Here is a 27798-nt window from a genome sequence, read left to right as displayed (position 1 = left end):
TGCAGCTTGTACCTCATAGATCCCTAATTTCTCCATTACAGAGAAGGGCATGAGGTTTACGCTTGATCCTAAGTCACACAAGCCCTTCTTGAAGGTCATGGTGCCTATGGTACAAGGTATAGAAAACTTCCCAGGGTCCTGCCTCTTTTGAGGCAATTGCTGCCTAGACGAGTTATCCAGTTCTTTGGTGAGCAAAGGGGGTTCATCCTCCCAAGTCTCATTTCCAAATAACTTGTCATTTAGCTTTATGATTGCTCCAAGGTATTTAGCAACTTGCTCTTCAGTGACATACTCATCCTCTTCAGAAGAAGAATACTCATCAGAGCTCATGAATGGCAGAAGTAAGTCCAGTGGAATCTCTATGGTCTCATTTTGAGCCTCAGATTCCCATGGTTCCTCATTGGGGAACTCATTGGAGGTCAGTGGGCGTCCATTGAGGTCTTCCTCAGTGGCGTTCACTGCCTCTTCTTCCTCCCAGAATTCGGCCATATTGATGGCCTTGCACTCTCCTTTTGGATTTTCTTCTGTGTTGCTTGGAAGAGTACTTGGAGGGAGTTCAGTAATTTTCTTGCTCAGCTGACCTACTTGTCCTTCCAGATTCCTAATGGAAGATCTAGTTTCAGTCATAAAACTTTGAGTGGTTTTGATTAGATCAGAGACCATGGTTGTCAAGTCAGAATTATTCTGCTTGGAACTCTCTGTCTGTTGCTGAGAAGATGATGGAAAAGGCTTGCTATTGCTAAACCTGTTTCTTCCACCATTATTGTTATTGAAACCTTGTTGGGGTCTCTGTTGATCCTTCCATGAAAGATTTGGATGATTCCTCCATGAAGGATTATAGGTGTTTCCATAGGGTTCTCCCATGTAATTCACCTCTTCTATTGAAGGGTTCTCAGGATCATAAGCTTCTTCCTCAGATGAAGCTTCCTTAGTACTGCTTGGTGCATTTTGCATCCCAGACAGACTTTGAGAAATCATATTGACTTGTTGAGTTAATATTTTATTCTGAGCCAATATGGCATTCAGAGTGTCAATCTCAAGAACTCCTTTCTTCTGACTAGTCCCATTGTTCACAGGATTTCTTTCAGAAGTGTACATGAATTGGTTATTTGCAACCATTTCAATCAGTTCTTGAGCTTTAGTAGGCGTCTTCTTCAGATGAAGAGATCCTCCAGAAGAGCTATCCAAAGACATCTTGGACAGTTCAGAGAGACCATCATAGAAAATACCTATGATGCTCCATTCAGAAAGCATATCAGTGGGACACTTTCTGATCAATTGTTTGTATCTTTCCCAAGCTTCATAGAGGGATTCACCTTCCTTCTGTCTGAAGGTTTGGACTTCCACTCTAAGCTTACTCAATTTTTGAGGTGGAAAGAACTTTGCCAAGAAGGCATTGACTAGCTTTTCCCAAGGGTCCATGCTTTCTTTAGGTTGAGAATCCAACCATGTTCTAGCTCTGTCTCTTACAGCAAAAGGGAATAGCATCAGTCTGTAGACCTCAGGGTCAACCCCATTAGTCTTGACTGTGTCACAGATTTGCAAGAACTCAGCTAAAAACTGATGAGGATCTTCCAGTGGAAGTCCATGGAACTTGCAATTCTGTTGCATTAGAGAAACTAATTGAGGCTTAAGCTCAAAGTTGTTTGCTCCAATGGCAGGGATAGAGATGCTTCTCCCATAGAAGTCGGGAGTAGGTGCAGTAAAGTCACCCAGCACCTTCCTTGCATTGTTGGCATTGTTGTTGTTTTCGGCTGCCATTTGTTCTTCTTCCTTGAAGAGTTCGTCCAGGTGCTCTAAAGAGAGTTGTGCTTTGGCTTCTCTTAGCTTTCTCTTCAAGGTCCTTTCAGGTTCAGGATCAGCCTCAACAAGAATGCCTTTGTCTTTGCTCCTGCTCATAAGAAAGAGAAGGGAACAAGAAAATGTGGAATCCTCTATGTCACAGTATAGAGATTCCTTTAGGTGTCAGAGGAAAGGAAGAGTAGAAGACAGAAGTGGAAAATTCGAACTTAACAAAGGAGATGAAGTTCGAATTTTGCATTAAGGGATAGTGTTAGTCCATAAATAGAAGGATGTGAGAAGGAGGGAAGTCATTTTCGAAAATTAAGTGGAAAATTAAAAAAAATATTTTTGAAAAACATTACTTAATTTTCGAAAATGAAAAGGGAAAAGAAATCAAATGATTTTTGAAAAAGATTTTGAAATTAGAAATCAGAAACATTTGATTGAAAACTATTTTGAAAAAGATGTGGTTAAGAAGATATGATTGGTTTTAAAAAGATGTGATTGAGAAGATATGATTTGAAAAACATTTTAAAAAGATTTGATTTGAAAATTAAAAACTTGACTTAACAAGAAAAGATATGATTCAAACATTAAACCTTTCTCAACAGAAAAGGCAACATACTTGAAATGTTGAATCAAATCATTAATTGATAGTAAGTTTCTTTGAAAAAGGAAAGAAGTTAATTTTGAAAAAGATTTGATTGAAAAATTGATTTGAAAAAGATTTGATTTGGAAGAAATTTTGAAAACTTAGAAAAAAATTGATTTGAAAACAAAATCTTCCCCCTTTAGCCATCCTGGCGTTAAACGCCCAGAATGGTATCCATTCTGGCGTTTAACGCCCAAAATGCTACCCTTTTGGGCGTTAAACGCCCAACCAGGTACCCTGGCTGGCGTTTAAACGCCAGTCTGTCCTTCTTCACTGGGCGTTTTGAACGCCCAGCTTTTTCTGTGCAATTCCTCTGCTGTATGTTCTGAATCTTCAATTCTCTGTATTATTGACTTGAAAAGACACAAATTAAAAATTTTTTTGGATTTTTAATAATAAGGACAAACCAAAATGCAACAAGAATCAAATGACAATGCATGCAAGACACCAAACTTAGCAGTTTGTATACTACTGACACTAACAAAACGAAAATGCATATGAGACACACAAAACACTCAAGTCAATAGAATTCAAAGATCAGATCAAGCAAATCATCAAGAACATCTTGGAGATCAATAAGACATATGAATGCATGCAATTGATACCAAACTTATGATGGGACTAGACTCAAACAAGAAATATTTTTGGATTTTATGATTTTTTTGTAAATTTTTTTTTTGTGTTTTTCGAAAATTAAGTGGAAAAAAGGATATCAAAATTCTTAATGAGAATTCCAGGAATCAGTGCAATGCTAGTCTAAGACTCCGGTCCAGGAATTAGACATGGCTTCACAGCCAGCCAAGCTTTCAAAGAAAGCTTCGGTCCAAAACACTAGACATGGCCAAAGGCCAGCCAAGCCTTAGCAGATCACTGCTCCAAAAGCAAGATTGATGAAAAATCAACAAGCTCTTGTGATGATGAGTTGAAACCTCGGTCCAATGAGATTAGACATGGCTTCTCAGCCAGCCAGATTTCAACAAATCATCATGAAACTCTAGAACTCATCTTCAAGAATTTCGAAAAAAAATAAATACCTAATCTAAGCAACAAGATGAACCGTCAGTTGTCCAGCCTAAACAATCCCGGGCAATAACACCAAAAACTTGATGTTGTTGCCGGATCTTGGCACTGATGTTACCAAAGGCTTACTCAAAACTTGAACAATCCCCGGCAACGGCGCCAAAAACGTGGTGCGCGAAATTGTGAACATTACTTTTTCACAACTCTCATAATCCCCGGTAATGGCTCCAAAAACTTGGTGGCTCAATACCATGGCATTACACAACTTCGCACAACTAACCAGCAAGTGCACTGGGTCGTCCAAGTAATAAACCTTACGCGAGTAAGGGTCGATCCCACGGAGATTGTTAGTATTGAAGCAAGCTATGGTCATCTTGTAAATCTTAGTCAGGCAAACTCAAATGGATATAGTGATGAACGAAAATAACACAAAGATAAAGATAGAGATACTTATGTAATTCATTGGTAGGAACTTCAGATAAGCGTATGAAGACGCCTTCCCTTCCGTTTCTCTGCTTTCCTACTGCCTTCATCCAATTCTTCTTACTCCTTTCCATGGCAAGCTCGTGTAGGGTTTCACTGTTGTCAGCAGCTACCTCCCATCCTCGCAGTGAAAACTAATGCTCATGCACTCTGTCACAGTGCGGCTAATCACCGGTTTGGTTCCCTCCCCTACCGGAATAGAATCACTCTTTTGCGTCTGTCACTAACGCCCAGTAGGTTACAGGTTTGAAGCACGTCACAGTCATTCAATCATTGAATCCTACTCAGAATACCACAGACAAGGTTTAGACCTTCCGGATTCTCTTGAATGCCGCCATCAGGTCCTGCCTATACCACGAAGACTCTGATCTCACGGAATGGTTGGCTCGTTTGTCAGGCGAGCACTCGGTTGTCAGGCGATCAACCATGCATCGTGCAATCAGGAATCCAAGAGATATTCACCAAGTCTCAAATGCTTGTAGAACAAGAGTGGTTGTCAGTCACTTTGTTCATGAGTGAGAATGGTGATGGGCGTCAATCATCACCTTCATCAAGTTGAAGAACAAGTGATATCTTGGAACAAGAACAAGCGGAATTGAATTGAAGAACAATAGTAATTGCATTAATACTCGAGGTACAGCAGAGCTCCACACCTTAATCTATGGTGTGTAGAAGCTCCACCGTTGAAAATACATAAGCATAAGGTCTAGGCATGGCCGAATGGCCAGCCTCCCAATGATCTAAGATAGCATAAAAATGAAGATAGCTACCAAAGTCTCTCTATCATGATCTAAGAACTAGATGTCCAAAGATTATCAAAGGATCTAAAATCAATCCAAAGATGAAAATACAATAGTAAAAGGTCCTACTTATAAGAACTAGTAGCCTAAGGTGTACAGAAATGAGTAAATGACATAAAAATCCTCTTCCGGGCCCACTTGGTGTGTGCTTGGGCTGAGCAATGAAGCAAATTTCGTGTAGAGACTCTTCTTGGAGTTAAACGCCAGCTTTGGTGCCAGTTTGGGCGTTTAACTCCCATTTGGGTGCCAGTTCCAGCGTTTAACGCTGGGATTTCTTGAGGTGACTTTGAACGCCGGTTTGGGCCATCAAATCTTGGGCAAAGTATGGACTATCATATATTGCTGGAAAGCCCAGGATGTCTACTTTCCAACGCCGTTGAGAGCGCGCCAATTGGGCTTCTGTAGCTCCAGAAAATCCACTTCGAGTGCAGGGAGGTCAGAATCCAACAGCATCTGCAGTCCTTTTTGGTCTCTGAATCAGATTTTTGCTCAGGTCCCTCAATTTCAGCCAGAAAATACCTGAAATCACAGAAAAACACACAAACTCATAGTAAAGTCCAGAAAAGTGAATTTTAACTAAAAACTAATAAAAATATACTAAAAACTAACTAGATCATATCAAAAACATACTAAAAACAATGCCAAAAAGTATACAAATTATCCGCTCATCAAAGAACAATAGTAATTGCATTAATACTCGAGGTACAGCAGAGCTCCACACCTTAATCTATGGTGTGTAGAAACTCCACTGTTGAAAATACATAAGTGATAATAGTGATCATTGGCTTCGGCCCCAGAGAGGGAACCAGAAGAACCAAGATGAAAATACAATAGCAAAAGGTCTTATTTATAGAGAACTAGTAGCTTAGGGTTTACAGAAATGAGTAAATGACATAAAAATCTACTTCTGGGCCCACTTGGTGTGTGCTTGGGCTGAGAATTGAAGCTTTCATGTGTAGAGACTTTTCTTGGAGTTAAACGCCAGCTTTTGTGCCAGTTTGGGCGTTTAACTCCCATTCTTGTGCCAGTTCCGGCGTTTAACGCCGAGCAGTCTTGAGCTGATTTGGAACGCCGGTTTGGGCCATCAAATCTCCGGAAAAGTATAGACTATTATATATTGCTGGAAAGCCCAGGATGTTTACTTTCCAACGCAATTGAGAGCGCGCCAATTAAGCTTCTGTAGCTCCAAAAAATCCACTTCGAGTGCAGGGAGGTCAGAATCCAACAGCATCTGCAGTCCTTTTCAGCCTCTGAATCAGATTTTTGCTCAGGTCCCTCAATTTCAGCCAGAAAATACATGAAATCATAGAAAAACATACAAACTCATAGTAAAGTCCAGAAAAGTGAATTTTAACTAAAAACTAATAAAAATATAATAAAAACTAACTAAAACATACTAAAAACATACTAAAAACAATGCCAAAAAGCGTATAAATTATCCGCTCATCACTTATGCTTGTACTGATCCAGGAATCTCCACCAATGTTTGCAAATCCAATATCTTCCAGGATCCCAAATCTTGTTTCTGCACCCGTCTTCGAGTTGATTATCATGATTCCATCCGGGTGGTTCAGCTTTAGAATTCTCACTGAAATAACCAAACAGCTTCCTAGATCCATTCAGCTGAGCTCTATACCAACCTTTGCATTTAAACTTTGATCTTCCAACCATAATGAACCTTGCAGGACAGATCTTACCACCGACCATCTTCTTCTTACTCTTAGTGTCATAAAGAGCTCTAAGTTGACCATCCGTCTCCAGTAGCCCATATTCAAGTGGAATTGGAAAGCTAAGGGATATGAATTTTACCTACTTGAATGTTGTGAAGGATGATGGCAACTTAGGGGGAGGTATTTTTAATGAAATTGCAAGCTCCACTCCCTTGTGCTCTTTTCTGATAACTACCATCTCTTTGCAAGCTTCTTCAATTTCAACCTCTTCCTCTTGGTAGCTCTCTTCCAATTCAATCTCCTCTTCATTACTTTCCAAGGGCATGGGAGGTTGTGCTTCTTCTTCTTGAATCTCCATCTCTTGATTAACCTCTTCCAGGTCTTCAACTGTGATATGCCTTGGAGGTTGTACACCCTCCTCAACAACAAATTCAAACTCCTTAGAAGAGGGTTCTGTGATTTGAGGTTCCCGTGGAGGTTCTGCATCTCCTAAATCTTCAACCACTTCTTCCTCTACAACTATTATAGCTTCCTCCACTTGTTCCAGTACAAAGTCATGCTCCTTATTATCCACTGAAGTCTCTAGTGTCTCTTTCATGCGACGTTCTTCATTAGATTGTCCACATGAAGCCATGGGGGTTCCTTGAGTGTCCGAACGTTGGGAAGCTAATTGATTTATCGCTTGATTCAATTGACGAATGGTTGCCTGAAATTGATCCACTGTTTCCTTGAGACAATCCCTTGATTCTTGTTCCGCTTGGGTATCATAAGTAGGACCATAAGACTCTTGGATTGCTGGATATGGAGATGGCAAATATTGAGGTGGTGGTTCTTGGGAGTAATTGGGTTGGAATTGGGGTGGTTCTATATATGGTTCATATGGCTCATAAGGTGGTTGGTATGGTGGTTGAGGGTTAGGGTCATATGGAGGTGAATGGTGAAAAGGGACTTGTGAGTATGGTGGTCCAAAGCTATGTTGATGAGGGGGTTCATAGGTGTATGGTGGTGGTTGTTGATAATCAAAAGAGCGCTCACCATAGCCATTGCCTTGATATGCATCACAGAATGGTTGTTGATAGTCCATTGGAGGTGGTTGTTGCCATGAGGGTTGATCAAATCCTTGTGGCTCCTCCCATCTTTGATTGTCCCAACCTTGATGCATGTTCTCATTGTAATCTCCTCTTCCTGCAACATAATTGTAACCAGACTCATAGCCAAAGGGGTGAGAGTTCATAGTAGTATGAGAAAATTAGAAATAAAAACTAACAAAAAGAAAATATTTTGTAAAAGATAAGATTTTTGAAAAAAAAGATAAGATAAGATATAATTTTTGAAAAAAAAAAGATAAAATAACATTTTGAAAAAGATATGATTTTTTTTGAAAAATATTTACAATAACCAATAATAAGGCATACGTTTGCAATTTCCCGGCAACGGCGCCATTTTGACGTTATGATTTTTGCTAGTAAAGAATTTTATAAAAATAGTCGCGTTGTAGATATAGATTCTAAACCAACAGAAATCCCTTCGTGCAAACGTTTTGGTTGTCACAAGTAACAAACCCTTTTAAAATTGATAACCGAGTATTTAAACCTCGGGTCGTCTTCTCAAGGAACTGCAGGGAAGTGTGATAAACCACTATTTTATGGTATATATTATATTTAATTATGTGGTTTTATCATGATCCTTACCCACTTATTCATCAATTTAGCAAGCATTTATATTTCCTTCCTGAAATTATTACATGGTTGAAAACTGCTTCCTAGAGACTTTTTAATTATGCATTTTAGTTCTCCTTTATCCCATTCGATGCCGTGATCTGTGTGTTAAGTGTTTCAGGCTTTATAGGGCATGGATGAGTTGGAGATTAGGAAGGAAGCTAGCAAAAATGGAAGGAACACAAGAAATTGAGGAGGTAATCAGTGAGAAGTGACACAGCCGCATGGCTCACGCGTTCACACGAAAGAGGAAAAATCGCAGTGATGCGGCCGCATGGCTCACGCGACCGCGCGGAGTGGAAAAGCACAAGTGACGCGGAGGCGTGGACGACGCAAACGTGTGGAAGGGAAAAACGCGAATGACGCGTCCGCATGGATGACGCGATCGCGTGACGTGCGCGACCTGCAGAATCTGCAGATTCCGCTGGGGGCGATTTTGGGCCCTATTTTGACCCAGTTCTCGGTCCAGAACAGCAGACTAGAGCCAGAGAACATGCAGAAACCAAAGACAACAGTTCATTCTACACAGTTTTAGTTTTAGATCTAGTTTTTACTCCTCCTCTAGGTTTTTCTCTCTACACATTGATAATCTTAGGATTTTATTTTTCTCTCACTTTTTGCATTGGGATACTAAGAAGAGTTATTACCTCATCAAGACTTCGTCATTCTAGTTCGTTTTCTTTACTTGGCTTTACTCTTCCATGTCTTTTGCTTTGTTAATTTTACCATTGGAATATTATTAGGATTTATTTAATACAAGGATTACTTTTATTTTTATTTGATTATTTTGATTTTTATTCACAATGTCTTTCTTTAATTCCTTTTCATATGTCATGAATTTTACATTCACAATGAGCGAGTAGTTCCCTAACTTGATGGGGAGTTGATTGAAAGGAACCAATTGAGTTGGAAGACTTGAAAGAAAAATTGTAATTGCGTTATTGTTGGCTTGCCCTCTAGTCACCAACACCAATCCCTTTTAATTAGGTGGATTGCAACTTGTGAATGGGCATAGCATCCCAACTTGTTTAACTTTCCCTTACCTAGTAAGAGATAACTAAACGGGATAACCTTCAATTATCAATTAATCTAGAGAGTAATCCAACAATAGCGGAACTTCCAACTAATCAACTCCCAATCAAGGCTTTTATTTACATTATTCAAATTCTCCAATTTTATTTCTTGTTTACTCAACTCAAACCTTTTTGAAAACATCTGATTAATAAATAGCACACTTTTCTGCGACTCGTTGGGAGACGTCCTGGGATTCATACTCCCAGTATTTTAAAATTTAAATTTCTGTGACACCTTTCTAAATTGATAAGTGGATTTCCGGTGAGTTAAGAACTATACTTACAACGTATACATTTTAATAATTTTTAATTCACCAATTTCCGCCCCATCAAAGTGTGTTCTTATTATTGGTTATGGAGATTGTAAATTGGGGTTTGAGAATGAGGAATGAATATGGCAAATAATTTAAATGGCAATTAAAATAAATAAATACTGTAAAGCAAAACCCTTTGGCAAGGTATGAGAAATTGGAAGTCCAGACTTAGTTATTCTTATCAATAATAATGAAAGTTGAATCATAATTCCACTTAGTTAACCTTTGATAAAGCAAAGGAAAGTCAAGGGACTAATTAGTTTGACCTTCGAATCCTATTTATTTCCTAAGAAAAGGTTGGGATTATTGAAGTTCAGTTCAATTAGCAAAGATAACAGTTATTAATTATGTTGAGCTAAGATAACTCCTGAGTTACTGATTTCTTAACCAAGACCAAAAGGAAAAGGAATTAAATCTACTGGAATAAAAATGTCTTCATATTGGGAATAATCAATAACATAAATAAAAGAAAACAATATTAACTGAAATACCTCAAATAACATTAATTCGAAAGAGTAATCTGTAACATAGAAGAATTCATACTAAATTGAAAAGCAAGTAATGAAAAAGGAATATTGAACCTGATAAAAAGATAATCCTCAAAGCAAATAAAATCCTAAATCTAAATCCTAATCCTAAAGAGAGAGGAGAGAACCTCTCTCTCTCAGAACTACATCTAATCCTAAAATTATGAATTATCAAAAGCATGATTATGAATGGATGCATTCCCCCACTTTATAACTACTGGTCTATGCCTTCTGGACTTGAATTTGGGCCGAAAAGGGTTCCAGAAAATGTTGGGATCATTTTCTGCAATTTCTGGTGCGTGGCCTCTGTCACGAGGTCGCGTCATCCGGAGTTTTCCATGTCACGCGGCCGCGTCATTCATGTGTCCGCGTCATATGCGTTTCTCTCAAGGCGCGTGATCGCGTCAGTCATGCGATCGCGTCACTGCCGTTTCGCGCTGGCATGCGGCTGCATCGCCCATACGATCGCGTCGCTTCCAGTTTCTTCAACAACTCTGTTTCAAGCTTTCCTTCCATTTTTGCATGTTTCTTTTTCATCCTTTAAGTCATTCTTGCCTTGGAATATCTGAAATTACTCAACCCACGAATCACGGCATCGAATGGCAATAAAAGATAATTAAAATTAATATTTTTAAAGCCTAGAAAACATGTTTTTCACATACATCACATAATAAGGAAGGAAATGTAAAAACATACAATTTCACATGCATAAGTGGGTAAAGGATTGAATAAAACACTTAAATTCAGCACAAATTATATCATAAAATATGAGTTTATCAATGGTATAGTAGAATTTTATGCTCTTGGCTTGGGATGGTAACTTAGAAATTCTTAAGTCACTAATATCCAAGTGATTGATGATTGGTAGCCGCTAACTCTAGTGCTCACTAATTGGATTAGTGGAGAGCTAGGACTTATGGACTTGGATTGATATAGCTTATTTGACTTTCTTTTACTAGTTAGAGGATGATTTAATGGGATTGATCCTTGCAATTATCATGTTGTGGTTAGTGATAAGGATAGAGATCCTTGACCACCAAACCTTGCCAAGACCGTTTTATCATTTGATTTTCATTGCCATTTACTTTTCTTGCTTCTCATCCCAAAACCCCAAAATATACAATTCATGACCAATAACAAGAACACTACCTTACAATTCCTTTGAGAGACGACCCGAGGTTTAAATACTTCGGTTATTAGATTTACTAGGGGTTTGTTACTTGTGACAACCAAATTTTTGTATGAAAGGATTCTTGCTGGTTTAGAAACTATACTTGCAACGAGAATTTATTTGTGAATTCTTTACCAACCAAAAGTCCGTTCATCAGGATTCGTGGTGGTTTACCGCCCACGTGTATGTGTTGTTTTCCAATTGAGGATCTTACGAGATTTGTGGTGGAGTACCACTTGCAATGGTGGGGTTCGTGGTGGTGTACTGCCCATCGGTTTTCAAGAGGACAATATCCAGATTAGCTACCAGATGTGTCGAGTTCTGACAAAGTAATCGACACGTGAGCTCACGGCTAGTAGAAAAGGCATGCATCATATGTGTAAGAACCGCGATTAACTAACCGATTAATTAAATAATTAAATTGCCCAAATTAGGTTTTGAAAGTTTAGAAATAGAATTAGGGGATTTAAATATGAATTTTGGACTCAGTAGATTTTTCTGAGTCAGAAAATGTAATTTTCTGCGAAAAACCGCATTAAAACTTGAACCGACAGATAAACCGGCCAAACCGGTTTAAGTCTATCCAATACTGTGCGAGAATAATTAAAAACAGTAGAAAACCTTAGGAAAATATTTAGAGTTAAAAATTGGGGGTTAATTTTAATGGTTTGCCCCAAAATTAGGCCAAACAGGCCAAACATGCTAATGGGTTGGATTGGGCCCAAGTTGGGCCCAAGCCTAACACATATAACACTCTATTAATGAACCCATCAGCCATAAACACAACACAACACAGCTGAGAAGAGAAGAGACAAGAGGATTCCATTAACACTATTCACCTCCAACTTCCCAAGCTCATAACTTGAGCTATGAAGCTCTAATCGCCGCAACGTTTGTGGCCACACGATCACCATGAAGAGCTCTATAAAATCCATCCAAGAAATTGGTAAGAAAATCACGAATCTTATCTCAGCTTTTCCTTTAAAAATTCGAAAATTCAGTATTTGGGGTTTTTGAGATTTGGGTGTTTTGATGTGTTTAGGATCAATCTAGCTTGAGGAATCTATTGGGTTTTGCTTCTAAAACTATTGGATAAGGTGAGTTGTTCTTAACCCTTGTGAAATTATGATTATGATGAATCCTAGGTTAATTAGCTATGAATTACGTGTATATATAGTTTGAAGTTGTGATTATTGGCATTTACTTGGAGCTTTGGAGTTGAATTGGTGGCTTGGTTATGTTTGGAAGCTTGATTGCACTCAAATTGGGTTTTAGTGCACACTGGGAATCGGCCAAGGTATGATTTCGGTTTTCTCTATGTAATATATAATATTTCTGGACACTTAGGCGAGTGACCCATAGGACAGGATTTGATTAATTTGGTTGTTGAATTGTTGAATGATGACGTATAATGATTTGATGATTTTGGGTTGTTTTGATGAATTGTGATATTGATGTTGATAAAATGGTGTTGAAGATTGAGATTGAGATTGATCATGATTGATTGTTGGTGATATAATGATGATGAATGATTGTGTTGGTTAAGAAATGTTATAGTGTGAAATAATTGATAATTGAGGTTGAGGAATATATCATGTGAAGGAAAATTGGTGTAAATGGTAATTTGTGGCACAAAGGGTAAGTTATGAGGTACATTGGAGTTTGGTGTGATTTTAAGTTGGTTTTGGTTGAATAATTTGGTAAGTTGAGAATTTACTCAATTTAGTAAACTTGGATAAAAATAGATTTTTGATGAACTTCAACGGATCATATTATGGGCTACCATTTTTGAAATGGAATGAATTTTATATCAAATCAAAGATAATGTAAAGAGCTTTAAAACGGTATCAATTTGGTAGAAATATGAATTTTGTAGAGAAAGATATGATCGTTGCAAATTGGTGTCTAAAATCTGAATTTTGTGAATGCTGCAAAATTTGTGATTTCTGGTTTGGGTGCACACGCACACACGGGAATATGGCTGCTGTTGGGAGCGCTAGCACGCTCTATGCACACACACAACCAACGAAGTTTTGCAATCTGTGCGCACGCACACGTTGGAAGGTGCATTCTATTGAGGGCGTTCGCACGCATTGTGCGTATGAGTAGAATGGAAATTTTTACTCCCTGTGCATATGCACACCTCTATGCATATGCACACTTCTTATAAATCTTTCTGGGCGTGCGCACGCACAACTCTATGCGTACGCACATTGTCTTGTTTTTCAATAAAAACCTTGTTTTCAACTATTTCACCTTCCCAGCAAGCTTGTAAACTTCCATGACACTTATATAAGAATCTTTGGCTTGTTTTTGGATGTCAAAACATAGAAAAGGTTCTAGGCGATCTAACTCGGTATTTTTGGTAAAAAGTTAGAAAATGGAGGCTTAGGTTTCTAGAGTACTGAAGATGGTTTTAGTTGATTGAAAAGGCGGCGTATGGTATTGGTGCTTATTGATAATGAATTGTGAAAGTGGTGAACTGAAGAGTTCTGAATGAATTGTGAAAGCGGTGAACTAATGGGTTCGGAATGAAAATTATGAATTGACAGTGGTTGAGATGAATTTGGGACTCGGAATGGAAATTATTAATTGATAGTGGTTGAGATGAGTTTGGGACTCGGAATGCAATGATGAATTATTGATATACTGAAAAATGATTTTCTAAAAACCACTGGATTGCTGTTATATACTGAGAATTGTTGAGACGCTATGCACCTGGCAGGGATGATAGGTTAATCCCGCCTGTCGAGGTCGCGGCGGCGGCGTAAGGACGGTAGGTTTATCCCGCTTACGCTAAGATATGAGGTCTGTGGCAATTGAACCGACAATGTGACATTACAGCCAATAAGACAGGCATTCATCATGTGCATCTTTTATCTGTTTGCTTGCTTTGCCGACTAGTATTGCTTGCCTAATTGTATAACATGCCTAATTGCCTATTTGAATTACTTGACATATATACTTATACTTGTGTTTTACTTGCATTGTATTAATTGTGCATTCTACTGGGATTGGAGAGGTTTGGAAGGTGGTGGTGATGGGATCGCATGGAGGTTAGGTTGGTGAAGGTTGTGGGACAGCAGAGAGTTGTTAGTTTAGAAATCCACTAAGTTAGATTACCCCTTTGTCATTATGGTTTTAAGTGATGTTTTAATGTTTCAATTATGCTTTAAGTTGCTCATGATGGATATGAAGCTCTAGGATTGCCTCTGGCATCCAGGAGTCTTATATCTTACATCACTGGGCATTGTTACCATACTAAGAACCTCCGGTTCTCATACCATATTCTGTTGTTATTTTTCAGATGCAGGTCGCAACCCACCTCGGTGAGTTGCTTGGTGGTGACAGAGCGGAGAATCTCTATCCCATTTTGAAGTCTTTTTTTATTATTTTGCTCATATCTCTCACTTTTGTCGTAAATTTTTATTAACCTTTGCTTTACGACACGAGGTAAGGCTTAGCGTAATTAGGGTGTTACAATATGCATTTGAGTGACTTGTTTGGTTTTGCATTCTTAGGTTTGCGTAATTGATATTCATGCTTAACTGCTATATGTTCTGTTTGTTGTAACTGTAAACTATTTGTGTTTTCTTTATATGCATTGTTTGTCTGTGCATCGGTGTTTTGGAGGATTGGAGGAAAGGCGATGAACTTAGGGGTTAAGTTAGAAATTGAGATAGAATCTAGAATCCTTAGATACCTCACCCTGTTTATGGTTTTCAATGATTGTTTTAAGTTTGAATCTAAATGTCGGAGTTCTAGGATTGCCTTCAGCTTTTTCAGGACCTTATATGTTAGTTATGTGGGTACCGTTACTATGCTGAGAATCTCCGGTTTTCATCCCATACATATTTTGTAGTTTTCATATGCAGGACGTAAGACACCTCGCTGGGGCATATTGGGAGCTTCTGAAAGTGAAGATCTTTGTGTTTGGATTTTTATTTTGGTTCTGATGTATATATCGATACTCTTATATCTCTGTTGTATATGTATAATATTCTTTATCCCTCTTAGAGGTTGATTTGGAGAAACAGGTTCTGTAAACTATCTTTTGGGCCTTTTGGATTTTATGTTGTATATATGTATATATGCTCTGACCGGTTTTAACTTCGCGAGCCGAGTCAGAAGCTTTGTTATTTGTATCTTTGGAATTCTTTTCCTTTGTATATATGTATATGTCACTTTGCGCTATTCTAGTCTGGTTTACGTTTATCGCCTAAGTGAGTGATACACTTTTCTGTTTAACGTTTTTGTCCTAACTCTTCTTCAACAGGCTCCTAGATATAAACCATTTTCTATATATATATATATATATAGGTGTAAAGCTTTGTATAGTAGGGTGTTATAGGGATGATTGAGGTCGAGTTGCATCAAACGCAGCTTATGGTGCGTTGAATGCACGAGCACTGGAGGTGGGGGCTGAGCTGCGTTGGACGTGGCAGGTTGGTGTGTTGAACGCAGGTGGTGGTGCGTTCAACGCATGGTTTGCTTGGCATTCCTAAGAGTCATTGCTTGGCCTGCGTTGGACGTAAAAATTGGCAAGTTGAACGCATGGCTCTTTACTTGGTCCAGGGACTTTTCTGTTTGGTCTAAAAATTTTTCTGTTTGTCTGGTGTGTTGAACAGAAATTTTTCTGTTTGGCTCTCTCCATTTGTTGCTTCTAGTATTTCTCTTGTTTGTCTTTTTCCATCCTTATTTTTTGCTAATTTTCTTTCATAATCTCTTATAATAAAAAAATTCAAAGCAACTCAAAGTAATATTTACTAAATCATAAAATAATTACTTATAAAAGAAGAATCATTAACTTGTTGAATAAAATTTTAAGAAAAAATTTACTAAAAATGCAGATGCATCAGGAAAAAGAAAAGAAGCATGCATATAATAAATGTAATCTGATTGGATTTGGTTTAAAAATATTTGATTATCTAACATTTCTATTGTATTAAAAGACAAATAACAATTAAACGATTAAATTAGTTTCCTTAAATTTTACTAGTTAGTCAAATAATAATTTGGTTGGAATAATGCTTGAATAGTATTGAAATATTAATTGGATTATTATTTGTAATTGAATTTACATTGACATTTAAATTAGATATATATCTTTTTTATTTATTTAATATCCATAAATAAAATGTACTTTGTATCATAAGACATATAATAAAGGCAACTACTCAAACTAAGATAGTAAAAATATCTTTTTATAAAAATATTTTATTTAAAAGTGTCTTATTTATTTAGTCACACTTTAAATAAAGGCAACACTTTTATATATATTAAAATCTAACTATCCAATCCATCATTTAAAAAACAAAAAAAAAAATTTAAATAAAAATAATTATAAAATCTTCATTATAATATTCACCTATACAGACTCTTTCCCTCAAGTATCTTCTCTTAGTCTCTAATAATATTCTTAATCAAATTTTTACTAAAATTAGTCTCTTAAATTTATCAACATCAATCATGCATGTTGGTCTCCCGAATCATTCTGCATAAAGACGTATGTTACTGATGTTGGTAAATTTAAAAATCCAATTTAATTTAACGAAATTTTTAAGAAATAACTTTTAATTAATAAATAAATTTTAAAAATCAATTTGACTATTTACTCGCAAAATACATAATATTTTGTACTATACGTAATATTTTGCGAAGCATGATCATACATTATTAATAGTTATTACTAGAATTATTAGAAAGTGAGGATCTCATCACCATTCGTTGCCACTGTCTCAATCAGGGTCTTTTATTCACAATTCACACTCACCAGTCACCACTATAGAGAAATGAGAAGTGCAAAATCTGATTAATACGTGGTTTTAATTTGCGGTACCCCGTAGTCCGTACCTTATTGATTTTGAGTGATGTTGGCATCGTTAGACTTTGTGGTTACTAATTACCTAATTTTACTATTGGATAATGTACTTGAAAATTGAAATACAGAAATAGAAATATGAAGAAAGACACATATGAATATTCATAAATTGGCGTCATCCAAGCACCATATACGTGTCCCGTTAATTTTAGTTTTTAAACACTTTTTAATTATATTTTAAAATTTGACATCAATCATAACGGTTGAAACACAAAATTATCGATCGTTGAAAAATTATTTAATTTTTTAATTTATTTGTGAACAATATATATATTAATTATAATAATAAATTATGTTATTTTAAATTAAATAATTTATATAATGATAATTTTATTTATTGTTATAAGTGATAAATTGAATAATTTATAATTATTTTTAATTTAAAATTAAATAAAAATAAAATTAATTATTTTTATTTAGATTTTAGATATTATTTTTATTTGAATTTTAAAATTTAATGAGTGTCATTCTTAAATATAAATAGTAACTTCACAGTTTTGGTCTCCAACATATTAAAACCTCTTTCGTAGTTCTTTTTCTATTAGATGACAATTCAGCCCTATTAAAAATAAAAGAGATTTTGATCGAGAAAGATCAAAGAATCAAATTCTTCTAATTATGTTCATGAATTTAGATACATTTTTATATTTGAATATTTCTTTTTTAGTGATTGGTCTTGGGGTTTAAGAAATTCTAAAAATTTCTAATATCAATAGTTCTATAAAAATAAATAAAATCATGTTACATGTATAAAAAAATTAGTCATTAAACTAATTATTCATATACAACATATATTAAAATATAAAATATATATTAAAAATAAATTAAATAATATATATTATATACAAATATATAATTATTAATTTAGTGACTAATTAATTTTTTAAATACACATAATATTTTTGTAATATCTCTAATTATTATATTACGTTTCTAAGAACATGAGGAACACATATATGGATTCGTGGAAGTGATCCAATCAACTATTTACTGAATCAACTTTCATCATTGTTGGCATTTTCATTTTTCAATGTTCACACCCAAGAAAAAGTGTGGCCTAAATATGATTAACTTAATTAAAGATCATAGTCATAGCCCATGTTTAGTGTTGTTAGGGTGGGTAATCTTGGGAGAGGAGCTTGAGCTATTTTATATGATCAAAGAGTTCATCACATCAGATAGCATACCCATTGAGTAATGAGTAGTAAGAAATTTTTTTTTGAAAAATTATAAGTAAAAAATGAAAATATTAAATAATATGAATAATGAATATATTAGATATTTAATTTAATTTATTTAAGTAGATAATATGGAGATGTAATATATTTTTATTTTATTGGGTTAATTTTAAAATCTATTATTTAAATTATTCACAAAAATTATTATCTACCTTACAAAATTCATCTTTTTTAAAAAAATAAATAAAACGTTCGAAACTTATCTGAAATCTAATCATGATATTATATATATATATATACTAGAAGTGTTTGAAATTATTATTTTTATATTTCAAATATATGAAATATATAAAAAAATAAATAGAAACAATTTATTGCTATACCCTTAGACAAATGTGCTAAATTCTATTTATTTTGATGGATGCCAACATAAAGATATTTTGGTAGACTACTAAAATTTGCATCTATTAATCTATTTTCTTAATTAGTGACATTTATTGGTACATAATTAGGCTTTTAAGCAGCGTCATCTATGAATTCGGCATCATTAATGGGAAAGGGAAAGTTATTAGAAGGTGGTGATTCACTGACTTGTAAACGGAGGTTGGTTTTGCAATCAATGAGTTATGTTTAAAGTGGTACCTTATCTTATTCAAGAATTGATTGATGCTAATTTCTTGTCTGGAACAGGTTATAATAGACTTTTAGTCTTCTTTATCTTGACCGAATGGATGAATGGTTATCCCAATCTCCAAAATATTCAGTGTTTTTATTATCTTATTCTTATCAATTGCTTCTTTGGTTCAGTTTTATTGTAGAGTTGATATTTTTTTTTTTGGAAAGATTTTTAATATACCAAACTTGTATTATATTTTAATTTTTGATCCGCAAAAGTTATTATTTTGATTTTTATTTTTATGCCCGTTTCATTCTCAATTAACAAGATTAAAGCCATTTTATCGGATTTTTTCAAAATTCTTTTTAATGAAAAAAAAATAGTACACCCTCCTCCTCCCTCTCTCTCTTTTTCCCTCAAAAAAGAAAAAAATAAAATAAAAATAAACCACGTAACAAAATTTAAATTAATTACATATGTTTAATTTATTGCTTATGAGAACCCTTGTATTACTACTTGATTTAAAGGGTTCACGACGATTTTATCTTAGTTTTATTTAATCTCTTCAACAAATTTGGTAATAAGCATAAGATCTTAGTGTCTGATAGAAAGAAAAATATAAAATTATTTTTTTTAAAAATTTAAATTAACAATTTTAATGAAAAGTTTTAATTTATTATGTTCAGCAATATGTATTTCTCTATTTGTGAGTACATTGAATGTACAAAATTAAAATGGCTCTAACATAGTTATTCGTATTAATAACTACTCTAGATAAAATATTCTTATGTGGTGCTAACAATTTAATTACTATTTTTGTGGCTTCAAAATATTTTAGTTTATACTTCTATCTACTCTTTGAATTTACCAAAAAGATATATGGTCTAACGAGGCTATTATGAAATATTTACTAATGATGGGGTGAGCTCTTCTTATAGAGCTTTTGAATTTAATCAGGTGGTTTAATCTTCACAAACTTCTCATTTTTTCTCTTTTTTTTTTCCTCCTCCAACCGGCTCCATTAGCAAAAGACTAAAACTCATTTAGAAATAAAAATAAAAGTAAAAAGAAGATTAGTCTCTTATATGATACTTATTAATTTAAGAAGTTTTCTTCCACTAGTTGAAGATCTAATGTTAAGATAGACAACTCTTTTATGTATAATTGGATCAAGTTTTTTTTTTTCTTATGGTATCTCTTATTTCAGTAAATGAAGAATTAATCTACTATAGATTTAAGTTTTATTTAAGAGTTTGTTACTGACCAATAAATTATTGTATATACAAAAATAGGATTTGAACCTCCGACATTTGTTTAAATAGATTAGTAAGTCAACTATTAAACAAACTCAAATTGATTTTATAATTAGATTAAGATATGAGAATTTTGAATTGACATGAGTTTAGACTAACTGATTGATTTTCAAATTAATCTAAATTAATTAGAAGATAACGGTGAACTTTTCTACTTAATTGGACATTAATTAATTTTAGCGATGTTTAGAATTTACTAGAATTAGCAAGTCTAAATGTCTGATATAAGATTTTTTTTTTGTTGACAACTTGACATATTAGTCATATAAGATCTACCATTTATATGTTACACAAGGACAATAAAATTTAAATTTAAAATCTCATGTGTTCTAACTATATCTCTAAATTTTATTTATTTATTCGTTTAGTGTTTTGAATACTTTTCAAGAAAATAATTACTCTTCATACATAACCAAAACACATCAAAGCCAATGTTTTATTGAAAACACCTTTAATCAACTAAACCCAAAAGCCATTAAGTAACCAAGCTAATGTGTGAATTTTGAGTTATCCAACAACATGAATGCTTGAGTAAACTTATGAGCAGCAGATTCTGGCAAACATATACACACAATCATAGAACCACCACCGGAACAAGAATCACCACCACTACCATCTTGTCCTTCGGGTAAAAAAACACAAACTTGAGGCGTAGGAGTCAAGTCTATAGGACCAGCATATAGTGGCCTTCCCCACCCAAAATCTGCACACTTGTATATTGAAAACCTTGTCCACTGAGTTATTGTTAGCTTCCCTCCAAACTCTAGTTGCTTTGGCCTCTCCAAGTCAACGAAATCCACCGTTGACCTCAAATATTCCTCCGACACACTTAGCCTTGCTTCTCGAACCAACCTCGTTGTCTCCGAAAGCCGTTCAGGGTTCACAAGCTCTGAAACTTTGCTTGTTGTGCAAGGTACACACACTACATTGCCGTAGAACCCTTCCTTCAAGGGTGGATTCCGGAGCTTTTGTCTTGCATGACTTGACACGACCCACGACTTGACCCACGACCTCCACACGTGTGCAGCCATTGCGTCGAATGTTGTGCAGCCATAACCGTCACGTGGCATGGCAAGGGATTTTATAAGGTTTTGGAACTCCCGCGTGATGCGATAGCACTTCTGTAACGGTTTAGTTTCCCATAACGACATTGTGAGATTTGAGCCTTCTTGAATTTTCCTAAACTCCATGTGGGGGAATTGTATATGAGGCGGGTCACGGGGTTTGAAAACCTCTCTATCCCAAATTGGCCTTGGATTTGTTACCAAAGTCCTAGCCTTTGCAGTTGCAGCCCATGCGCCTAGAAACTGCATGGCTCCTAGGCCGTCGCAGATGCAATGACAGAGTCGCAACCCAAGGCTGAATCCGCCGCAGCGGAAGATTGTGATTTGTGCTATTACAAGCGGCATGTCAAGGACTTTGTATGGCTCTTCATTAGGGAACTTGAAGATTAATGGCTCCCAAGTTGGGTTTGGTGCAGTGAGGTCTCCTAATTCGGATAAAGCCACATCGGAATGTGCCTGAACCATGAGTGCACCTTGGCTTGGACCAAAGAACACTTCTAATTTCCCGTTGCTGGTCTCCCTTAGCCTCCCTGAGAGAGGGTAGTAAGGGACCAAGACATCAGCAAGGGCATCTTGAAGTGTTTTGACTATGGGTTTTTGTGAATTGGCACAACTGTTGGTGGTAGTTTGTTGGTAAAAGTACACGGTGGGTGTGAAGACACGAGCTCCGATCATGTCGTCGAGGTTGGAGAGGTAGAGGGTGTCTCCATATTGGACGGGTATAGGGTGCGATGGCATGACAGGGTACATGGCGTCAATGGTAACTGGAACGGTGAGATGAGGCAGATGGAGCTCTTGGACCCACGGAGGAGCCATGAGGGAAGTGCTGAGAGTAGAGATATAGAAGAGTGAGGCATTTGTAGGGATGTGATTTACTGAAGCATGCAAAGATTGGGGTTCTGGCTTCAATGGGAGAAGGTAATAATAAAGGGGAAAGAGAAGAAGGATGGATCACAAAGATTTGCAGGTATGAATCTGGTGAAGAAGTAATAGATTAATCTTCCTTAATGACTTGTTATCTTTGTATGACTGAAAACATAAGCTGGTTATTATTATATGATGCAGTCGTTGGTGCATCAACCTTTTTGATATGGAGTTTAAATATCAACATTGCCATTTCTTAACATATAAAAAAAAATGTGATGACACAACAAATGGCATTATGGACACAATGCACCATGTAAGCCAAATACGAAAAAGTTTATTTTAAACTTGCAGAAAAGTAAAAATAAAATAAAGTAAATGAAAAGACCATAAAGTCATATGTGATTAAAAAGGGTCAAATAATTGCAAATAGCAGAAGTTGGACTGTAAGGCAAACTAGCCCCTTTATTCTTGCAATTTTACCTGCTTCAGCTTTAAACATTTTTCAATATATTTAAATTTTAAGTTTTTAACAGCACACATGCCATGATGTTCAGATTTTAGTTTCCAAACCATGCAGTGTAAATTAGTTATAAAACTTTTGAAAATTGTTAAATGTTTAAAGCTCAATCAGAGTAAATTACAAAGATCAAAACTTTAAGGAGTGATTTGCCCAAAAGTCTAAAGTTGTGGTGGTGGGTGATTTGCATTTAACCAGAAAAGAGAATGAATAGAAGAAGACAAAAGTTTACAACAAGAGAAAAGATACAAATACTTTGCCACTACTCTGTTTACCGCACTGGCTGCTGATTGTAATGAGCCTTCTCTTTTTTCTTGGCCGCAGTAAGCTTTGCATTTCTTGCAGCAGCCTCGCTTGCAGCAGCGCGCGCAGCAGCATCCATCTCCTTACTTGACTTTTTCTTCTTCATGGAAGCAACTTTCTTGAGCCGCTCTTTAACATCACCTGCATTTGCATCCTCTACCTTTTCTGGGCCAGTAGTTTCAGATGTTGTATTTCCAGCATCCGTTTGATCTTCCAATTCTTTCTGCTCCTTTGAAGATTTCTCCTTCTTCTTCTTCTTTCTTGCACTTTTGCTTTCCCCAGTAGCATTCTCCTTCTTTTCCAAGGCACCATTGCAGTCCTCTTTCTTCTCTGCACCTGCATTTTAAGAGGGCCATGTGAAACAAAAATCCAAGTAAAACCTGAACAAATAACCAGTTACTTCTGCAAGACTTCGATGATACAGGTTGTATGTACGAGGTTTAAGTGTAGATATGTTTACTCGAGCTTTTAGGGCTACTATCCAATGTTGAAAAATCAAAATAATAAGATACAGCAATCTATTATCCGGCAATCAGGATACAACAATGCGAGCAGCAATCTATTCATGACATTTTTAAGGATGATAGAAGTCATTGTTAATGAAAATGAGACAAAGAGAGCTTCCATATACATATATAGTGTGACAGTATGACAGCTAAGCAACAAATATAAACATAAAACTTGTTAACTTTCATACAATAACCAACTAATTTTCTATCAGGGAATCATTTACAAGGAATCAGTAATCAAAATTCATTACATATTATACTCCATTTGAAAGAACTAAACATTAGACATAGTCTTATCCGCTTGACCAAAAAATGGTCATATATATGATTAATAGCATTATATTACCATGGGAATCATCCTGGCCAGTGGACTCTCTTGGTGTATATCCTAGCTCAGCCAGAACAGCTTCAAGCTCTTCAAGCCCTTTTTTCTTTAATTCCTTTTTAGAAAGCTGTCTTTCTGTTTCTTTGGTAGCCAATGAGGGTTCAGGAAGCTTCTTAACAACGGCTTCAGCTTCTGTTGGTACTTCTGCATCATTTTTGTGTTCCTCTTCTGCATCATCTTCCACATTATAGATACCTTCTTCTTCATCACTCTCACTTTCCTGATATTCACCAAGTCTACAAGTTAGTTGAAGTGCAAAGCAATCATGACTTAATAGAATGATAATCAACATCATGAGAAACACCAGACATTCAGATCAATCAAACTGTAGTATACATTGGTTAGTTAATTGACTATAAAAATGGATCATAGTATTAAGAATTCTGATCTATATGAGCATGCAACAACAAACTTTTCATCCAAATGTCAGATTTTCTTCAGTGATATATTTCACTTAACCACTATTTTTTTACATAAATAATTCCATGAATATAACTTCTTTTGATTAGCAGCACATTTCCAAAAGTAGAAACCCATCTGGCTTAAGCACAAGCTTCATATTTACATTTAATTGATACCCTCAATATGCAATGCTTGATGCAATTTTTGCAAATTAACTTTATTATGCCCCATTTTGTTTCATATTTGACATCCTGATGATAATAATTTTAAATGCTCATGTCACATGCAAGACCGTTCTTTGATGATTACAAGGCACACGACTTCCTTGTGCCTTGTCTTTATGTTAGTTAAGGTAGCATTTGGTAGAGAGACACAGACTGAAAGATTGAGACTCAAAGATAGAGACTGAAATAAATCTCAGTATTCTGTTTGGTGCAAAATGGGAGACAGAAATTGAAACAAAAATGAAGCTCTAATTTAATTTGTACAAAGGACAAAACTGGAATTAATTAATTGAAATGAGAGTGTTTCAGATATAAATGTTATTAAAGTTTCAGTCTCCATCTTTAAAGATTTCAGTCCCCTATGTCCTCACTTTTTGGAGGTACTGAAATCCTGAAATTTTGAAATTTTGGAGACAGAGACAGAAATTTTAGTATCAGTCTCTGAACCAACAAACATGATACTAAGTCTTAGTCTCCCGGTCTCTATTCCAGTACCTCAAAACAAACTCTACCTAAGTTCATTGGAACGACACAAACATGACTCAGATAGAAGAATAAAGGTAGATATATCCCCGGCACCAGTGATATTATATATAGAACACAGCAAACAAACGAACCTAAGGCCATTATATTCATGCAGACCAAATGGAGTACCAAGAAAAGAGAAGACTAACATTAGTTGTATAAAGTATAAACTATAAACAATAACTAGGAAAGATAATACTATGGATATTACATAGAACAGTATCAAGACGTGGTATCACAATTTTTGATAATTTGGAAGTATTAATAATGATAAATTATTCCCATGTAGCTAGACAACATAAAAATCAGATACTCTTAGTAGTTCACTGAAATTAACAAAGGCAATAGCCAATCATATCGAGAATCAAATGAAAAACTATTAGTAGTTCACTGTCATGATAAGAGATTAGGAGTAGCCATACTATATATAAGCACACTCTTTATGGAAGATTCTTATTAGAGGGGTAGAATCCTTCCAATATATCAGAGATGGTTTTAACCGGTTTTATGTCTGAAAAACACCAACACCAACCAACACCCACATCCCCATGAACTTACCTACCATCCCTAAAAGAAAAATCAAATTGATTTTCGTAGAAAGTAAAATCAAACAGAACTCTACTCTGGTAATCAACATCAATATATCACCATTCAATTCAATTTAAAAACTAAAAAAAATTGAACCAAGAATGCAGAATATTGCGAGTTCCCACCACATCTGCGGCAGCATCACTGTCATTGGCTTTCTCGGAACTCACGGCGGCGCCCCAAGATGAGTCAGGAGGAGCCGTGGTGGCGTAGTAATCGTCGTCATCTTCATCGTCAACGTCCGCCCATGACTTCGCCGTCAGAGGAGCCGGAGCCCAGAATACTTCCTTCTTCTCCGGCGTCACTTCGCCTCCTCCTCTTATCTGCTCCTTGCTCTTGCTGCTGCTTGTGCTCTTCTTCTTCTTCAAGCTACTAAGCGCGGCGAAGACGTTGGTGCTGTTCAGTGATGGTGGTGCATCCTCCCTCCTGCTCCCTCCTGCTCCCACCATTTTCGGAGCTTCAAGGTTATACTCACCTCTCTTAATTCCAATTTTTTGTTATCGATTGCGGGATTAGGGGGCGAAATTGGGAGTTTGAGAATTGGGAGAAAGGAATCTAGGGTTTTCAGAGGCGGAATGAAAGAAAAGGATACAAACCGATGTGCAGTGCAGTGAAGGGTTTGGGAACGGAGAAGTTACGGTCTCAAAACGGAGCGTTTAAACTTTTAAGTCACTAAAGAGACTAGGAGAGTGTTAGGTGCGTAAACGGAAACGTTGCTGAAATAGCTGAATCTTTTATCAAATAAAATTTATTTATGCGACATAATAATATTTTTAATTATGTATGTTATTCCTTAAAAATATCAGGTATGTTGTTAAGATGGACCAAATCTCTGAAGTGATACTCCAAATTGGACTGTTGTATTAATTTTATCTTTAAAATTCTAATTATATTAACTTGATCTTACGAATTGAGTTTTAGACTATATAAAAAAATATGAGGAACTAATATTATTATTATACAATATGTACAACGGGATTAAAATGAAATTAAAATCAAATTATAGTCAAATTATTAATTCTAAAGGTTTGCTAATTTAAATTTTGAAAAGTTAAGATTAAGTTATTTGAAAACAAAAACCACGACCATCTCTCTTTAAACGGTGAGAATTAACCAAAAACGCAGACCCTCTCTCCGACGGTGGTAACTCATTTTCTCTTGTCTCGTGTTTTATCACCGGGAGTCGCTTCGTTTGACGCCGACGTCCGCACCAGTGAACGCCCAGTAGTGCATCCTGATCGTGTGGCTCGTTCTAGCGGCACTGCATCAAGTCCACCTGGAACGACTTCGTCGCAGCCGGCGTGTGCCTTCCTCTAGCCATTGAAGGTGCAACATAAAGGAGTCACGAGTGTCTTTCCTTTGATACGTCCATCACTGCGTGGAAGTTCGTCAATGACGTGCAATTTCGTTCAATCGCCATGTCATGTTCCATCCTCCGATGCTGATCACAATTCATTGAAACCACATGAAAACGCTCCCGACCATTTCGTCGCCGATGGTGAGCAATCTAATAAGGTGAGCATGATTCATTGAATCATTGATAATGGATGGTTATGTTCATCGTTAGTGCAAGTGGTGTGTTTTATTTTATGTTAACTGCTTACTTGGATGGAACATGAATATTTTTCATTCAACCATACTTGTGCTGGTTTTAAATTCATGGTGCGCAATTATGTATGGAGAATATGCATGTGTTAATCAGTCATGGAATATAGATTTGACCTGGGATGAAACTAGTTCTTTTGTGGAGTATCCTATATGAATGTATGAATTTAAATATTCAAAGTTAAACCAACATGTATAAGCAATATAATTGGTACATTGGACAACTAGCTACTTAATAACAATAATAAGTAATCACCCGTGATTTTGTGCATGATGCCCATAGACCCGCTTGAATCTTATTAGTGTAGTATATTGTTAAATAATATAAATTAGAACTAACTGTATTGTTATTATTAAGAGTATTTTTGAAAATGTAAATTAAATATAATAGAATGCTTCCTGCATGTTTAGATTAGGCATATATGTATGAGTATACATGATAGATGGTGTATGAATTAAAAAGGACTCTAGTGACCTTGGACTCTAAAACTGAGGAATGAAATAAGTGCATGGTGGTTGTATGTGTTGCATGTTGATATTTGTGGTAGACAGTGTCATGTAGCACAGAGAATAATAGTAGTTAAAATTCTTATATAATAGGTAAAATAAAA

General features: G+C 35.8%; 2 protein-coding genes and 1 non-coding gene across 3 annotated transcripts; 1 reads left to right on the top strand and 2 right to left on the bottom strand.

The window, feature by feature from the left end:
• Positions 1 to 1248: 1248 nt before the first annotated feature.
• LOC112719526 (small nucleolar RNA R71) lies at positions 1249 to 1356 on the top strand. The gene has a single exon (XR_003161825.1). It is a non-coding gene; the product is annotated as a small nucleolar RNA R71 (small nucleolar RNA).
• Positions 1357 to 20523: 19167 nt separating this feature from the next.
• Positions 20524 to 22418, bottom strand: LOC112716230 (omega-hydroxypalmitate O-feruloyl transferase-like). Its single transcript, XM_025768098.2, has one exon. It carries the CDS (start codon positions 22076 to 22078, stop codon positions 20687 to 20689), a length of 1392 nt encoding a protein of 463 aa, XP_025623883.1. The 5' UTR covers positions 22079 to 22418; the 3' UTR covers positions 20524 to 20686.
• An 83-nt stretch (positions 22419 to 22501) lies between these two features.
• On the bottom strand, positions 22502 to 26332 carry LOC112716231 (uncharacterized). Its single transcript, XM_025768099.3, has 3 exons — positions 25708 to 26332; positions 23805 to 24063; positions 22502 to 23285 (listed from the first exon to the last, which is right to left on the bottom strand). The coding sequence occupies exons 1-3, from the start codon at positions 26029 to 26031 to the stop codon at positions 22918 to 22920; spliced, it is 951 nt and encodes a 316-aa protein (XP_025623884.1). The 5' UTR covers positions 26032 to 26332; the 3' UTR covers positions 22502 to 22917.
• Positions 26333 to 27798: the final 1466 nt, after the last annotated feature.

The sequence above is a fragment of the Arachis hypogaea genome, chromosome 10, assembly GCF_003086295.3.
Source record: "Arachis hypogaea cultivar Tifrunner chromosome 10, arahy.Tifrunner.gnm2.J5K5, whole genome shotgun sequence".
In the NCBI taxonomy this organism is placed as follows: domain Eukaryota; kingdom Viridiplantae; phylum Streptophyta; class Magnoliopsida; order Fabales; family Fabaceae; genus Arachis; species Arachis hypogaea.
The sequence above is the reverse complement of the archived record's forward strand: the minus strand, read 5'-3'. Positions and strand labels throughout refer to the sequence as shown.

Bases quoted from the DNA above. Each gene is read 5' to 3' on its own strand.
- LOC112716230 (XM_025768098.2), bottom strand. From the start codon at position 22,078: ATGGCTCCTCCGTGGGTCCAAGAGCTCCATCTGCCTCATCTCACCGTT.
- LOC112716231 (XM_025768099.3), bottom strand. From the start codon at position 26,031: ATGGTGGGAGCAGGAGGGAGCAGGAGGGAGGATGCACCACCATCACTG. The intron at 24,064-25,707 runs GTGGGAACTCGC...GGTGAATATCAG, and splicing joins GTGATGCTGCCGCAGATGTG to GAAAGTGAGAGTGATGAAGA. The intron at 23,286-23,804 runs GTAATATAATGC...CTTAAAATGCAG, and splicing joins TGGCCAGGATGATTCCCATG to GTGCAGAGAAGAAAGAGGAC.